The 16,761-nt window shown below is 41.3% G+C and overlaps 1 protein-coding gene across 2 annotated transcripts in view; it reads left to right on the forward strand.

Annotated features, from left to right (window-relative positions):
* Window positions 1–2,028: 2,028 nt before the first annotated feature.
* sash1a (SAM and SH3 domain containing 1a) overlaps window positions 2,029–16,761 on the forward strand; it is a 439,343-nt gene continuing 424,610 nt past the window's right edge. For both annotated transcript variants that reach the window (XM_062044621.1, XM_062044623.1), the window contains exon 1: window positions 2,029–3,107. In XM_062044621.1, coding sequence (XP_061900605.1) covers window positions 2,640–3,107 — 468 coding nt within the window. In that variant the 5' untranslated portion in view covers window positions 2,029–2,639. The remainder of the gene's footprint in view (window positions 3,108–16,761) is intronic.

Below are 16,761 nucleotides of genomic sequence, written 5' to 3' on the forward strand. Positions count from 1 at the left end.
TTGAAAAACAACCCAAAAATGGTTCATAGTTTTGAAAACCCAGAAATTTAGTTAAAATAATACCCTTATGACCCAAAAAATGGATTGCTCTTCATAAAAATAAGTCAAAAAATTTAACCCAACACTCACAACTCATAAATTGGGTTATCAAAATAACCCAATTTTAACCCAACTGCTGGTTCAGAAAAGGACGAACCCCTTATTTGAGTTATTTTAACTCTACATTTTTGGTTAATTTTATCAACCCAACTTTTGCGTTGAATTTTTTTTTTAACCAAAAAGTTAAGTTATGATAACTTAATGTTGGGTTATTCCCAACCAAACTATTGGGTTGAATGATTTAACCCAAAATTATTTTTTTTTACCAAAAAGTTAAGTTATGCTAACTCAATGTTGGTTGATTCATAACCCAACTATTTGGTTGAATTTATCAAACACAAAAGCTGAGTTATGCTCACTACAATGTTGGGTTATTCCAAACCCAACTATTGGGTTGCGCAATTTAGCGCTCCATGACCCAATAGTTGGTTAAAAATTATACATTTTACTGCTCCTTCCCAACTACTGATCAAAATTATTTTTAATCCATTAAAATATATTCAAAAGCAAGATATGAGTGAATTTTTTTTTTTTTTTTTACAAGAATCGCCGTGTATGGTCATAGTACTTCTATACAGCATGCTCAAATATGTTCATGTACATAAGATGTGTGATTGTAAATAATGTTAATGAGATGAATCATTAATAACATTCCCTTCAAGAAAAAAGTATCTTTTTCACCAAAAAAAAGCATTTTTACCCAAAAATGTGTTACTCGTTGAAAAACAACCCAAAAATGGTTCATAGTTTTGAAAACCCAGAAATTGACTTAAAATAATACTCTTATAACCCAAAATATTGATTGCTCTTCATAAAAATAAGTAAAAAATTTAACCCAACACTCGCAACTCATAAATTGGGTTATCAAAATAACCCAATTGTAACCCAACTGCTGGTTCAGAAAAGGAAGAACCCCTTATTTGAGTTATTTTAAGTCAACATTTTGGGTTAATTTTTTCAACCCAACTTTTGCGTTGAATTTTTTAACCAAAAAGTTGAGTTATCATAACTTAATGTTGGGTTATTCCCAACCAAACTGTTGGGTTGAACGACTTAACCCAAAAGTTGAGTTATACTAACTCAATGTTGGTTGATGCATAACCAAACTATTGGGTTGAATTTATTAAACACAAAAGCTGAGTTATGCTCACTACAATGTTGGGTTATTCCAAATCCAACTATTGGGTTGCGCAATTTAGCGCTCCATGACCCAATAGTTGGTTGAAAATTATACATTTTACTGCTGGTTTGTCCTACTCCTTCCCAACTACTAATCACAATTATTGTTATTCCATTAAAATATACTCAAAAGCAAGATATGAGTGACATTTTTTTTTTTTTTACAAAAATCGGTGTATGGTCATAGTAGTTCTATACAGCATGCTCAAATATTTTCATGTACATAATATGTGTGATGGTAAATAATGTTGATGATATGAGTCCTTAATAACATTACCTTCAAGAAAAAAGTACATTTTTCATTAAAAAAAAAAGCATTTTACCCCAAAATGCGTACCTCGTTGAAAAAAACCCAAAAATGGATCATAGTTTTGAAAAGTCAGAAATTTTGTTAAAATAATACCCTTATAACCCAAAAAATGGATTGCTCTTCATAAAAATAAGTCAAAAATGTAACCCAACACTCGCAACTCATAAATTGGGTTATCAAAATAACCCAATTTTAACCCAACTGCTGGTTCAGGAAAGGACAAACCCCTTATTTGAGTTATTTTAACAACCCTTATAACCCAAAAAATTGATTGCTTTTCATAAAATTGGGGCCCCGGTACAACACCCCCCACTTCTACGCCCCTGTGCATGTGTACAGAAATATTGTGAACATGTACTTCCTCGGTTTCCCGATAGGGGGAGCTCCAATGTGAAGAGAGGCGGACCGGTGTGTGAAAATGCTGAATGAGTGAGAAAGAGAAAGAGAAAGAAACACAGATAGAGAGAGAGGTGAAAAAGGCACACGGAAAGTACATTTTTCTCCCACATTTTTTGACGAGTGACTGTGCAGTAGCACCCACGCAACTTTGGACGAGTAAATGCGGGGCTGCAAGTTGTGAGAGCGTCCCTATTTTTAAACAGTTTTTTTTGTTGGGGGGCGTGGACGTCGGAGGAGCTGCAGTGAGCGTGTTGCCTCCTGGCCGCACTTCCAGCGTGGAGTGACTGACTGACGTGCACGCCGGATCGGCTTTTTTTGCAGGAATCTTTGAATTTTTTTTATCCGGAGACTTTACCCAAACCGGTCTTGCAAGTATTTAAAACGAAGCTTCTTTGGAGATATCCACCCGTGGAAAGGAAGTTTGGAGCCAAAAGTGAGGATCTATTATTTCATTGTGTCAACATTGGCAGGTGTTGCGTTCACGTTCACTTTCTCCAACTCAACGGATTAAACCTTACATTTTTAAAGGGGAGGAATGTGTTTAATTGTACCGCTTAGGGTCTTGATTCTCACGGGATGATGCGTTCAAGACGCCGGGTGGGAAAGTGACTTTGTTCCGCGCTCCCTGAAGGCACCACCGCCGATTGAAAGCATGACGAGCACCGGACCTGTCATCGTCTTCGAGTGGCTCAAGACCCTCCAGCTGGCCCAGTATGTCGAAGCCTTCGTGGACAACGGCTACGACGACCTGGAGGTGTGCAAACAGATCGGCGACCCCGACCTGGACGCCATCGGGGTCTACGTCGCGCACCACCGGCAGAGGATCCATGAGGCGGTGCGCCGGCTGAAGGAGGAAGCCAAAGACGCGGCGAACGGACTGTACTTCACCCTGGAGCCCATCACGACCAGCGGGCACATGCGAGCCTCCAAGTCGTGGACCGAGGTCAGCAGTGAGCGAGGCGTCCGAGGGGTGGGTTACATCGGGGTGCAGAGGAACCTGACCCTGGGCAACAACCGGAGGGAGATGGCCATCTACCCCAAACTCAAGCTCAAGATCATGATCCGGGATAAACTCATTAGAGACGGCGTTAATCTGGCCAGACTGCCTTACTCTAATAAGGTAGGCTATGCTGCTTAATGCACCTTTTATATCTTTACATCCAACTGCTATAGAGAGTGTTTCGAATTTTTTTACATGTGATTTTTTTAAATACCTAGAAGTGGTCCTTCTGTGATTTTGTAGGATTTTTTGTGATTGTTGCAGTCTAAAACGTGACAGCTTTTCCCAGAAAGTTTTCCAAAAACCTTGGAAAATAAATACTGTATTGATGTTTTACTCTGTTTATATCACCCATACTTATAAATAGACTCTAGATCAGGCCTAGGCAATTATTTTGCCACGGGGGGCCAAATATAGGCCCCGTTTACACTAAGGTTATCCAGGGTAAATCCCACCTAACCTTATCCTTGTCCACACAAACACAATGGTCGTTTAAGACCCCCTCCCCGCCTCCGTCAGCCGGCGCAACGCGACCTAGTACGCATGCGTGGAAAATGTGCATATCATAGTCACCTCCAGTGTTGCTTTGTGTGCAAGTTCTTAAATTTAACTTATCTGAACAATATCCAGTGTTGTGGTATTTCAATTAACTGGAATCCAGTGTGCTGTGGGGCCCTATTGTTGTCAATCACACCTGAGCCATCATGAATTTAACAAATCTTTAACAAACACATACAAGTACACAATGTGATAAAACATTTGACAACTATAAATCTAGGGATCTAGATTGATTGTTTTTGCCTTCACCTTCATTGTCCATTCCTTTTTGGTGACTTTATGTAATCTGGACCTAGACGTTGAGTCCGCGACATACATGGCGGACAATAACTGATACAGTTTTTCTTTGCCAGTCCAAAAGCATTCGCCGTTTTCCGTAGTTAGTCTTCCCTCGACGGCCAGGTAATACAAAGCACACGCTACCTTTTTTTAACACATCCTCGGGAGCCCACATTCTCGTTGACTCTCCTTCGACAAATGGACAAAGTTTTTCGGTAAATAGAATCACAGCTGACCTGGATATTCGAAAGTTCTCTTGCCGTCTGAGATGTGTTGTATCCCAAATAGCTGCAATCGCTTTCTCTTAAGGTATTCATGTGTGATTTCCCCAAGCATCTGTACATGTAGAAGAATGAGAAACACGGGCATGTCTGGATGACTCGCCTCCATCTTTCCAGGTGTTAGCTCTGAGTTACGAAACCGCTTTATTATGAAGCTGGCTTTGGCGCGCTCTTTCTGGCGCCACTTCCTGTGTGGGGCGCGGTCTTTCTGGCGTCACTTCCTCTCCGAACTCAGTTTGTAAACAATCAATGAGTTTGTAAACAATCAATGAGTCCATACAAAGCTAAGAGCCGGAGATTCAAGAAATAGACGGTGCACTTCCCCTTGTAAAAATTTGTCCGAGGAGAGGAACCTTAAACGCTGGTTTAGTGTGGCTGAAACGAGGCTTAGGCTAAATGATTATTTGTTTAAGGGGTTATCCGGCTTAGTGTAGACATAGCCTTAGAGAAACAAATGTGTCTGGGGACCGGTATATCTATTTTTAGGAACACTAATACAAAACCTCACAATGTCTGATTGAATGCTAAAAACGTTATGAAAGACAGCCTTAAAAAACAGAACGGAATTTTAATTTTTCTTACTGAAGGAGACACCCAGAATGTACATGAAAATAAAGAATGTGGGATTTACAATATTAACTGTGAACGATAAAACACTGAATATTGACAACATATGAACGTCACACCCCCTCTCGATGGACATATTTTACAATCAAGCGAAACGCAACAAAATTGCTAAAAAGCTAACATGCTTACATTAAAATGTCAACAGTTGGCATGCTTCGAATACCAAAATATGACTCTAGCATTTTTGTGAAAAAAAGGATTGATTAATGCGAATGCTGAAAGCGTAACTTCGATGTTGATGATGTACATTTATTAGGAAAAAAAGAATGAAGGTTATGGTAAGCAGAAAAAGATTAGTTTATTTTAACTATTTCCCCTAAAATCCACACAAAGCGTGTTTTAACCAATTACTCGATTCATCTAACCAAGTAATCCACAGTTCACTGGATTACTAAAATAATTGATAGCTGCAAACGAGAGTACAACTCTCACATTTCAGCAACCATTTTACTATATCTTTTCAAATGAATACTACAGAAAGTCAACTTGGATTTACTTTTAGTGTAGTTTCTGTACAGTTTGAATGGCTGTATAGATTTACTATCAATACACAACGATTAGTGTCTGAATATTTGGCAACACAAGTGAGTACAGAGAACAATTGTTTTCAAAATGTCAATGCTTGGTGAGCACTGTTGTTTTTTTTAGCACTGCCTTAATTCTCTTGGGCACGGTACTGAGCAGAGCTGCACGGGTTGTTTCTGGGATCCTCTTCCACTCCTCCATGATTACATCACCGGTGGAGCACCTTGCACTCTTCCACCTTTCTGGGGTTTGAGGAAGCCCCACAGGTGCTCATTTGGGTTCATGTATGGAGGACACCAAATTGGCCACTTCAGCTCCCTCAGCAAGGCACTGTGTTTTTGTTCCTTATGTTGGAAAACTAGGTTCCTCCTTCAGAATGTTCCAGTACGCATTGACTGGCATCCCTCGTGCAGCCCCTGACCGTGGCGAGATTTTGTTACCCACGTGTGTTGCCAGAAAGCAGGTGATAATGTTGCGATTTGGCAGCCAAGCGTCGTTTCATGGCTCTAAATTAGCGGCTTAATCGAGTGGCAGTGACACAAAATGCTGCGTTCTAATGACAAATGTACTGCTGTGCTAAGAATCTCCAGGTAAATGTCAGGACGCGTTGAAGCTGGAGTGAGCGGTGAGTGGCTGTCACTGTGAATGATGGCCACGCAGTTGGTGCTGATCAATAAGTTGAGCGAGAGAGAGGGGGGGGGTCTACCATCATCTTGTCTCGGAGCTGAGCATTTTGATTATTAATCTGCCCTGACCTCACCTGTCCCCTCCCCACCTGACCTGCTGCTCTGCAAGTGGATCAAGCAGCCCCTTTATAGGACTAGCACTGATGTCATCAGAACGACTTTTCTTACTACGGCCCCTTATACACTAAGCCGGCTAAGGTTATCCAGGGTAAATCCCACCTAACCTTATCCTTGTCCACACACACACACAATGGTCGTTTAAGTACGAATACACGGCGCACTTACCCGTGTAAAAAATTGTCAGAGGAGGGGAACCTTAAACGATGAATTAGTGTGGCTGAAACAGGACTTAGGTTAAATAATTATTAGTGTAGACAGCCTAAGACACCTTTCATGTTTGTCTACCGGCCGTCGTTTGAGGAGAGGTCATATCCTCTCATTTTACACGCTGAGGGTCTTTAAAAAAAACAAAACTGTTGTTTTTATTTTGCCCAAATGTTATATACGTAATTTGGTATTTTGATGACACACTTGTAGCCAAGTGGTGCCAACATAGCTTGTAGGCTGAGACACCAAACTGAAGCTATTTATGTTGCTTTATTTCAAGCCTTGTTGCATCCCTCCTAGCTCTGTTTTCCGGTCATTTCACAAATTTGTACAAGGAAAAAACGTCCAGAGTTAAAAAAGAAAAAAAAGTTGTCCTGTGCTGCCTAAGACCGCCTAAATTTGCACACTCCAATGCCTTATGATTAAGTTCTTTGCCATAACCTGAAGTGAGCCTGAAGTGAGGCGAATGTGTGAAAAGTTCAGCGGCTGTCGCTTTGTCAAGCAATGGTCGGCCTGACTGACATTTTAGCCTCTGGTTTACCCCCGTGTGTGATGCCAGTGCGTATGCGTGTGCATGTGTGCTTGTGTGTGTTTGCATACATCCAGTTACTCCTCATCTGTCACTCATTAGCTTTCTCAGTCACGTCAATCATAGTCAAGGCTCATTTAGCCTGATAGCAGTCTGCTTTTTTTTAGGAAATACGCTGCAAAAGTGTGATTCAATGATCCTATACCAGGGGTGGCAAACGTACGGCCCGAGGGCCGGATCAGGCCCACGGACAGGTTTTATCTGGCCCGCGAAATTAGTTAGCTAAGTATAAAAATGAACCTGCAATTCTTGAATGAAAGAAACCGCTGTTCTAAATCTGTCCACTGGATGTCTCAATAGTAATTCTTTGTATCTTTGTAGATGATGCTACATATGTACAAAATAAACCATATGATGTTAGTACCGTATTTTCCGCACCATAAGCCGCCCCGTGTTATTAGCCGCACTTTCAATGAATGGCATATTTCAAAACTTTGTTTACCTATTAGCCGCCTCGTGTTATTAGCCGCATCTACGCTGCGCTAAAGGGAATGTCAAAAAAACAGTCAGATAGGTCAGTCAAACTTTAATAATATATTACAAACCAGCGTTCTAACAACTCTGTTCACTCCCAAAATGTAATGTGCAAATGTGCAATCACAAAAATAGTAACACTCAAAATAGTGCAGAGCAATAGCAACATCAATAACTCAACGTTGCTCGAACGTTAATGTCACACAACACACAAAATAAACATTTAAAGCTCACGTTCTGAAGTTATTACTCATCCACAAATCCCTCGAATTCTTCTTCTTCTTCGGTGTGCTTCACTTGTTTTTTGACACCATCTGTGATGTGGACGCGCATGCAGTCGTAGATCAACAGGGACGGAGCTGCGTGAAAAAAGTCACCCGGTCTCTTCGCTCATCTTTTCTTCATCCATCCATCCCTTCGAGTTAGCTTTTATGATGACGCCAGCTGGAAAGTTCTCTTTTGGCAAGGTCTTCCTTTTGAATATCACCTTGGGTGGAAGTTTCTGGCCGTTAGCATGGCAAGCTAACGGATATTCACCGTACGTGCTCCCGTTGTATCCACAGTGCGGTTCACAGGAATATCAAAAGTCAGTGGAACCTTGTACGCGTGTCTCTTAGTAGGAGCCATTTTGTGGTCTTTACAGAAACACACAAATGAAATTAAACGTAATATCCGCACGCTTCTTCTTCTACGGGGGCGGGTGCTCACCTTGGCGGTTGCTTACAGTAGAAGAAGAAGCGCTTCCTCTTCTATGGGGGCGGTTGCTTACCGTAGAAGAAGAAGCGCTTCCTCTTCTACGGGGAAAAAAGATGGCGGCTGTTTACCGTAGTTGCGAGACCTAAACTTTATGAAAATAAATATTAATATTAATCCATATATAAAGCGCACCGGGTTATAAGCCGCACTGTCAGCTTTTGAGAAAATTTGTGGTTTTTAGGTGCGGCTTATGGTGCGGAAAATACGGTACATCAATCGAGGAAAATGATCTAACTACATAAATAACATACTGTAATTTGAGTTTGATATAATTTTTTTATCTTGATAGATTGAAAATGAACACCAATGAATTGACTGACGAACATTATCACATAATTTATTCAGAAAATATAAATAACGAAAAATAAAGTATATATACTATTAACTGAACAGGTAATTGTAAAAAAAAAAAAAACAACAACATTATGATTTGTACAATTTCAGAATGAGCTTGTTCTATTTTTAAACAAAGAAAACAATCTGAAATTAGTTTGCCACCCCTGTCCTACACAGTAGATGACAGGAGCACTTTTACTCAATTTTTGCACTAGATTTCTCCATAGACCAAGATTCAATAAATGAGAAGAGTACTCTGCTTTTTTAGCGACTCACTGCAAACATACTAGCCAAAAATTATCTATATGACAGCACTGAGCGCGCCGGCGTTTCTAGGTATCTGCTGCAAAAATCTCTCACGTTTTTTGAACAGAACTGTCACAGCAATGCTATTTAAGTGGTCATTGTACTGGCCACATTTCAATGCTGTTATAATATGACCAAATTCTGCTATGTTTAATTGTCATAGATCCTCAATAAAGTACTATCTATCTATCTGTATGACAGAAATAATTCTGCTGTTTTGGGGAATTACTACAAACAGACTAGTCCAAGATCTTCTATATCAGTGATTTTCAACCTTTTTTAAGCCGCGGCACACTTTTTACATTTACAAAATCCTGCGGCACACCACCAACCAAAATGACACAAAATGACACTCTAACACAGTATATAATACATATAGTTAATAATATAGTTTTCTAAATGTATTTATACTCACTACTATTACAATGGCTTTACAAGCTCGCAGTATTAATGTTTCTGCCACAGTGTGGGACTTTTTTGATTTAGCTACGAGTTCAACAACAAGGTAGCAAGATTTGAGGGCTCTCTTGTTTACCTTTGTGGTTTTTCTCAGAAAAGTTGCCTGTTTCTCATTGTTTGTACGTAAGCGTACAAAATAGTCCATCGGGGTGTTTCGTTTGGAGATGGCGTTTAAGCTTGCTTGGCACCATGGCGCTATTGGATAGCTTCTCACCACACACCAAGCACTGCGGAGTCGGTGCTGTCGCATCCCCGGTGAAAGTCAATCCAAATGAAAGATAGCTTTCGCTTTATTGCCTCGAGCTCACCGTCTTTTTTTATTTTGTAGACCACTCATACTAGAGCCTTCATCTGGGTCAGAATTTTGTCCAGGACCCTGTTCGCCATTTGCATGTTCCCTTCTCAAAAACTTCTCCATCACTGTCACTTGCTCGCCTCCTCTTGCTGCGATCCCAAACTGTCACTGTCACGTGATGCGCAGCGCTAACTCGATTGTCTTTACAGGTATTTATCGCCCTCTGCTGCCACCTACTGAAATAGATGAGTATTACTTTATCTGCCGCACTTTATTATAGCACGGACACCCGACAATGGTTAATTAGGAGATATTAAATAATTTCTCACGGCACACCTGACGATCTCTCACGGCACACTAGTGTGCCGCGGCACACTGGTTGAAAATGACTGTTCTATATGACATAATTATGCTGTTAGGGTTGGGGAGGAGATCTTTCCCCATGTGGAGTAGTTCAAGTACCTCGGAGTCTTGTTCACGAGTGAGGGAAGAGTGGATCGTGAGATCGACAGGCGGATCGGTGTGGCGTCTTCAGTAATGCGGACTCTGTATCGATCCGTTGTGGTGAAGAAGGAGCTGAGCCGGAAGGCAAAGCTCTCAATTTACCGGTCGATCTACGTTCCCATCCTCACCTATGGTCATGAGCTTTGGGTTATGACCAAAAGGACAAGATCACGGGTACAGGAGGCCGAAATTAGTTTCCTCCGCCGGGTAGCAGGGCTCTCCCTTAGAGATAGGGTGAGAAGCTCTGTCATCCGGGAGGAGCTCAAAGTAAAGCCACTGCTCCTCCACATCGAGAGGAGCAGCAGGTTCCGTCAGACCGGTAGAAGGCCACGGGGAAGACCCAGGACACGTTGGGAAGACTATGTCTCCCGGCTGGCCTGGGAACGCCTTGGGATCCCCCGGGAGGAGCTGGACGAAGTGGCTGGGGAGATGGAAGTCTGGGCTTCCCTCCTTAGGCTGCTGCCCCCGCGACTCGACCTCGAATAAGCGGAAGAAGATGGATGGATGGATGGATGGTAAAGGATCTACAGCAATGGTCTCCAAACCCGATTCTGGAGTTAAAAATACATTTGTTTGAAATTACATCTGTTTTTTTATAATCTTCCGGTATCTTATTTTGAAAGAATAACCACCTCTGCTTATGCGTCACACTATCACACTTGCGGGCTGCGAGCCAATCTTTGGGTTCAAAAAGGTTGTGGACCACTGCTATACAGGATACAGGCTGTTTTTTTAATCTGCCTAATAAACCAACATTAGGTATATGCGATATGCCTAAAATGTCTATAGCAATGTATAAATCCATCCATCCATCTATTTTCTACTGCTTGTCCCTCTCGGGGTCGCAGGGGGTGCTGGAGCCTATCCCGGCTGCACTCGGGCGGAAGGCGGGGTACACCCCAGTCACCATTCACACTCACATTCACACACTAGGGCCAGTTTAGTGTTGCCAATCAACCTATCCCAGGTACACGTCTTTGGAGGTGGGAGGAAGCCGGAGTACCCGGAGGGAACCCACGCAAACAAGAACATACAAACTCCACACAGAAAGAACCCGAGCCCGGGGATCGAACCCAGGACCTTCGTATTGTGAGGCACATACACTGCACCAGCGTTCTGCTCTACATCCCAATATAATATTTGGTAAATAAATGATAATGGAAGCATTTCAAAACGAGTTACAAAGGCTCTTAATTTGGCTGCTGACGTATGCGGTAACATGTTGCATCATTTACAGTTATATTATTTTCTCAAAACTATTATTAATGTACGTGCTAATTTACTGTTAATATCTGGTCTGTTAAAATGTAATAAGCACTTATTCTTTTGTTATTTGGCTAATTTACTTTAGTGTTGGGCGATACTACAAATTTGTGAATCAATCAAATACCAAGTAGTTACAGGGGCAGTATTGGTCATGCCGATGCTGATACTGATACATTCAACATCATTGAATGATTGCATTTTTGAGCGCAATTATTATCAGACAAAAAACAGGATGGCATTGTAACATTATCAATTACATATTTAAATTATTTCCTACTATTGGCTCTGATTTAAAGGCCTACTACTACCGACCACGCAGTCTGATAGTTTATATATCAATGATGAAATCTTAACATTGCAACACATGCCAATACGGCCGGGTTAACTTATAAAGTGACATTTAAAACTTCCCGGGAAATATCCGGCTGAAACATCGCGGTATGATGACGTATGCGCGTGACGAAGTCCGAGTAACGGAAGTTATGGTACCCCGTAGAATCCTATACAAAAAGCTCTGTTTTCATTTCATAATTCCACAGTATTCTGGACATCTTTTGCAATTTTTTTAATGACCAATGAAGGCTGCAAAGAAGACAGTTGTAGTTGGGATCAGTGTATTAGCAGCGGACTACAGCAACACAACCAGGAGGACTTTGTTGGAGCGCTAGCCGCGATAGCTGCGCTAGCCGCCGACCTCACCTTGACTTCTTACGTCTCCGGGCCGCCAAACGCATCGGGTGAAGTCCTTCGTCCTTCTGCCGATCGCTGGAACGCAGGTGAGCACGGGTGTTGATGAGCAAATGAGGGCTGGCTGGCGTAGGTGGAGAGCTAATGTTTTTAGCATAGCTCTGTGCAGTCCGGTTGCTAAGTTAGCTTCAATGGCGTCGTTAGCACAGCATTGTTAACCTTCGCCAGCCTGGAACACATTAACCGTGTATTTACATGTCCACGGTTTAATAGTATTGTTGATTTTCTATCTATCCTTCCAGTCAGGGGTTTATTTCTGTTGTTTCTATATGCAGTTAAAGCAAGATGCTATCACGTTAGCTCGTAGCTAAAGCATTTCGCCGATGTATTGTCGTAGAGATAAAAGGCACTGAATGTCCATTTCGCGTTCTCGACTCTCATTTTCAAGAGGATATAGTATCCGAGGTAGTTTAAAATATAAATCTGTGATCTACAATAGAAAAAGGAGAGTGTGGAATCCAATCAGCCAGCTTATACCTAAGTTACGGTCAGAGCGAAAAAAGATACGTCCATCGCTGCCTCTCAAGTCATTCACTGTAACGTTCCTCATCTACGAATCTTTCATCCTCGCTCAAATTAATGGGGTAATCATCACTTTCTCGGTCCGAATCTCTCTCGCTCCATTGTAAACAACGGGGAATTGTGAGGAATCCTAGCTCCTGTGACGTCACGCTACTTCCGGTACAGGCAAGGCTTTTTTTATCAGCGAGCAAAAGTTGCGAACTTTATCGTCGATTTTCTCTACTAAATCCTTTCAGCAAAAATATGGCAATATCGCGAAATGATCAAGTATGACACATAGAATGGATCTGCTATTCCCGTTTAAATAAAAAAAAAATCATTTCAGTAGGCCTTTAAATCCTTTGGTTTTTGCTCTTAAAGTCCTTCTCGGCCCGGGGAATTATTTCCTTTGTTTGTAAACAGTAACACAAACGAGATAATATTTTTTGATAATAAAAAATATCGATATAACCACTGTTGTATAAACAATATACTGATACTATACATGGTATCGTTAATGTTGATATTTGTATCGATTCGCAAGTCTTGTTTATATTCAAGAGCTCAAGCTTAGTGGTTAGCATATCCTCCTACGTAGTGTGTGCAGCATGTTTAGCTATTCGTCATCTTCCAGTCATGATATCAGTAAGAAACATTTATTTTCCACCATAGAGGCGAGGATTGCTGACTTAGATGTGACTTTACACTTGGGATAAAGCTAGAATGTGTCGTCAACATGCATTATCCCAATATAACGATAGCATTAAAGCTCTATCGTGGGCCAAAATTATACCATTTATATTGTTTATTTTCGTGCAATCCCACTGAACATGCGGGCCGGTGTGTAACTTACGGGCCGGATTTGGCTCAATGGCTGCCATTTGCCCTGAGTAGACAAGTCTAAACGAACACCAATGAAGTGGTCCATTTGAAAGTGAATTCTAGTGTGACTGGGTTCACCTTGAGTTCAAGTGTGAACACTTACCCAGACTGAAGGTAAGATGACTGCGAAACACACAATAAATCACAAATATGTGGCAGCAAACGTACATCTATCTGTCATCTAAGTTGGCTAAAATACCAAATTGATCTTATTTTGATCCGGATCAGAACTGAACCACAAAACCCAAAACCAGTGAAGTTGGCACGTGGTGTAAATCGTAAATAAAAACAAAATACAATGATTTGCAAATCATTTTCAACTTATATTCAATTGAATAGACTGCAAAGATAAGATATTTAATGTTCAAACTGGAAAACTTTATTTTTTGCAAATATTAACTCATTTGGAATTTGATGCCTGCATCATGTTTCTAAAAAGCTGGCACAAGTGGCAAAAAAGACTGAGAAAGTTGAGGAATGCTCATCAAACATTTATTGGAACATCCCGCAGGTGAACAAGCTAATTGGGAACAGGCTAATTAGGAACAGGTGGGTGCCATGATTGGGTATAAAAGCAGCTTCCATGAAATGCTCAGTCATTCACAAACAAGAATGGGGCGAGGGTCACCACTTTGTGAACAAATCTGTGAGCAAATTGTCGAACAGTTTAAGAACAACATTTCTCAATGAGCTATTGCAAGGAATTTAGGGATTTCACCATCTAATATCATCAAAAGGTAAGCAATGATATTACTGACCTTGGATCCCTCAGGCGGTACTGCATCAAAAAGCAACATCAGTGTGTAAAGGATATCACCACATGGGCTCAGGAACACTTCAGAAAACCACTCTCAGTAACTACAGTTGGTCGCTACATCTGTAAGTGCAAGTTAAAACTCTACTATGCAAAGCGAAAGCCATTTATCAACAACACCCAAAAACGCCGCCGGCTTCGCTGGGCCCGAGCTCATCGAAGATGGACTGATACAAAATGGAAAAGTGTTCTGTGGTCTGACAAGTCCACATTTCAAATTGTTTTTGAAAACTGGATGCCGTGTCCTCCGGACCTAAGAGGAAAAACCATCCGGACTGTTATAGGCGAATAGTTCAAAAGCCAGCATCTGTGATGGTATGGGGTGTATTAGTGCCCAAGGCATGGGTAACTTACACATCTGTGAAGGTACCATTAATGCTGAAAGGTACATACAGGTTTTGGAGCAACATATGTTGCCATCGAAGCAACGTTATCATGGATGCCCCTGCTTATTTCAGCAAGACAATGCCAAGCCACTTGTTACAACAGCGTGGCTTCATACTTAGAACCTTTATTTAACCAGATAAGAAAACCCATTGAGATCAAGATCTCTTTCACAAGGGTGACCTGGCCAAGAGGTCAACAGCACATGTCACAGAGCAGTTTCAAAAATAATACATTAAGACATACATTTTAAAATACATAAGAGAACTGTAAAACAACAGAGATTTACATCTTTAAAAACACAGGCACTGTGCAAACGTCTCTCGCTGTTTGTCCCTCAGGACAGAACGGAAGGCTCCAAATGGAAGTAGTTCTGTAAGTTTCAGTTTCGTCTGCAATGCATTCCATGCCATAGGGGCAGCAATGCCAAAAGCTCTTTTGCCAAATTCAGTCCGTACATGAGGAACAGTTAAAACATACAAATTGTTAGAACGTAATGCGTAAGAGCTGCTTTTTCTTTGTAACAGAGTACACAAGTATGGAGGTATTAAACCTAAAAGAGCCTTATAAATGATAGTCAGCCAATGTGTATATCTGCGTGCACTCAATGAAGATAAGTGTTACTTCATATACAGTACTACTAAAAGAATGTGGGTACTAGACTGGCCTGCCTGTAGTCCAGACCTGTCTCCCGTTGAAAATGTGTGGCGCATTATGAAGGGTAAAATACCACAACGGAGACCCCGGACTGTTGAACAACTTAAGCTTTACATCAAGCAAGAATGGGAAAGAATTCCACCTAAAAAGCTTAAAAATGTGTCTCCTCAGTTCCCAAATGTTTATTGAGTGTAGTTAAAAGGAAAGGCCATGTAACACAGTGGTAAAAATGCTTCTGTGCCAACTTTTTTGCAATGTGTTGTTGCCATTAAATTCTAATTTAATGATTATTTGCACAAAAAAAAAATAGTTTTTCAGTTCGAATATTAAATATCTTGTCTTTGCAGTCTATTCAATTGAATATAAGTTGAAAAGGATTTGCACATCATTGTATTCTGTTTTTATGTACGATTTACACAATGTGCCAACTTCACTGGTTTTGTGTTTTGTACAAGTGTGAACATATGCAGCATATGGTTATCTATGTGGGGTTTTGTGGAGATCCAAATAAGGATTGGCGTACATATATTTACTCAACTGTCAGCTCTTTTTTTTGCCGTCACGTCAGCTTAGAGTTGAGCATGCCTGTCTTTTATAAGCGTCTCCCGTACATTCTGCCACTTTGGATAAATGAATCCTATAGAGATTCAGGATTTGTGTTAGGGATTATCTGTCAAACCAAGGCCGAAACAAGCAACTATTTGCGGTTTTTTTTTGTATTCATTTCAAGACTGTAGCTTTGGCATCGGCAGTCTCGGGGGAGGTCAAGGTTTTTGTCTCTCACTCTGTAGATTTGAATTGGCTCCACCCCAGTGCTTTTCTCCCTGCAGAATGATGGAGCTTTGACCAACTTGGCCCGTGATTGGTCTAGGAGATACAGAAACTCCCTCTTGAGATGAAATGCCACCCCCCTCTCTCGGAGGGCAATTACTGGACACGCAATGTCAGTCACAAGGGACGGTCCTTGTAGAGGACGACCCAGCTCTCCATGTCTGCTTTCCTCCTATGAGCTTTCATGATTTGTCCTGCGTTGTCCTGTGAGACAACCCATTGTGAGACAATCCACTGAAAGAGCTGTGCTCCTTATCAAGGCCTCTGAGAGCCATTGTGGAGGATTTCGTAGCGTGTAAACAAACACTTTCCAAAGCCGTCATTGGGGAGCAATATATGCGTCCTGCTTTTAAACATACCGACTAATAATGTGGCTTGATTGAAAAATAACAGCACAGGAGTCAAAGCTATTTGTTCTGCTCCTTGACGTGTCCAAGTCTGATGGTAGAGACAGCACACGGCGACATAATAATGGTTAGTACAGAATGTCTAGGGAGGAAGTAGACGCTAAACAGCAAGGAGCTTCTCTATTGTTTGCATGTCCTTTCACTGCTCGTCTGTTTTGCATACTCAATTTCCGTCCATTGAAAGAGACAGCGGAGGCAAGTGTCCAGCATTGTCATGATGAGAGAAGGTGGCGGCGGTCTTGGAAAGAGAGGTTGTGAATAGACGGGCATCTTGTTTTTATTG

Source organism: Entelurus aequoreus, linkage group LG04 (genome assembly GCF_033978785.1).
Source record: "Entelurus aequoreus isolate RoL-2023_Sb linkage group LG04, RoL_Eaeq_v1.1, whole genome shotgun sequence".
Classification (NCBI taxonomy): Eukaryota; Metazoa; Chordata; class Actinopteri; order Syngnathiformes; family Syngnathidae; genus Entelurus; species Entelurus aequoreus.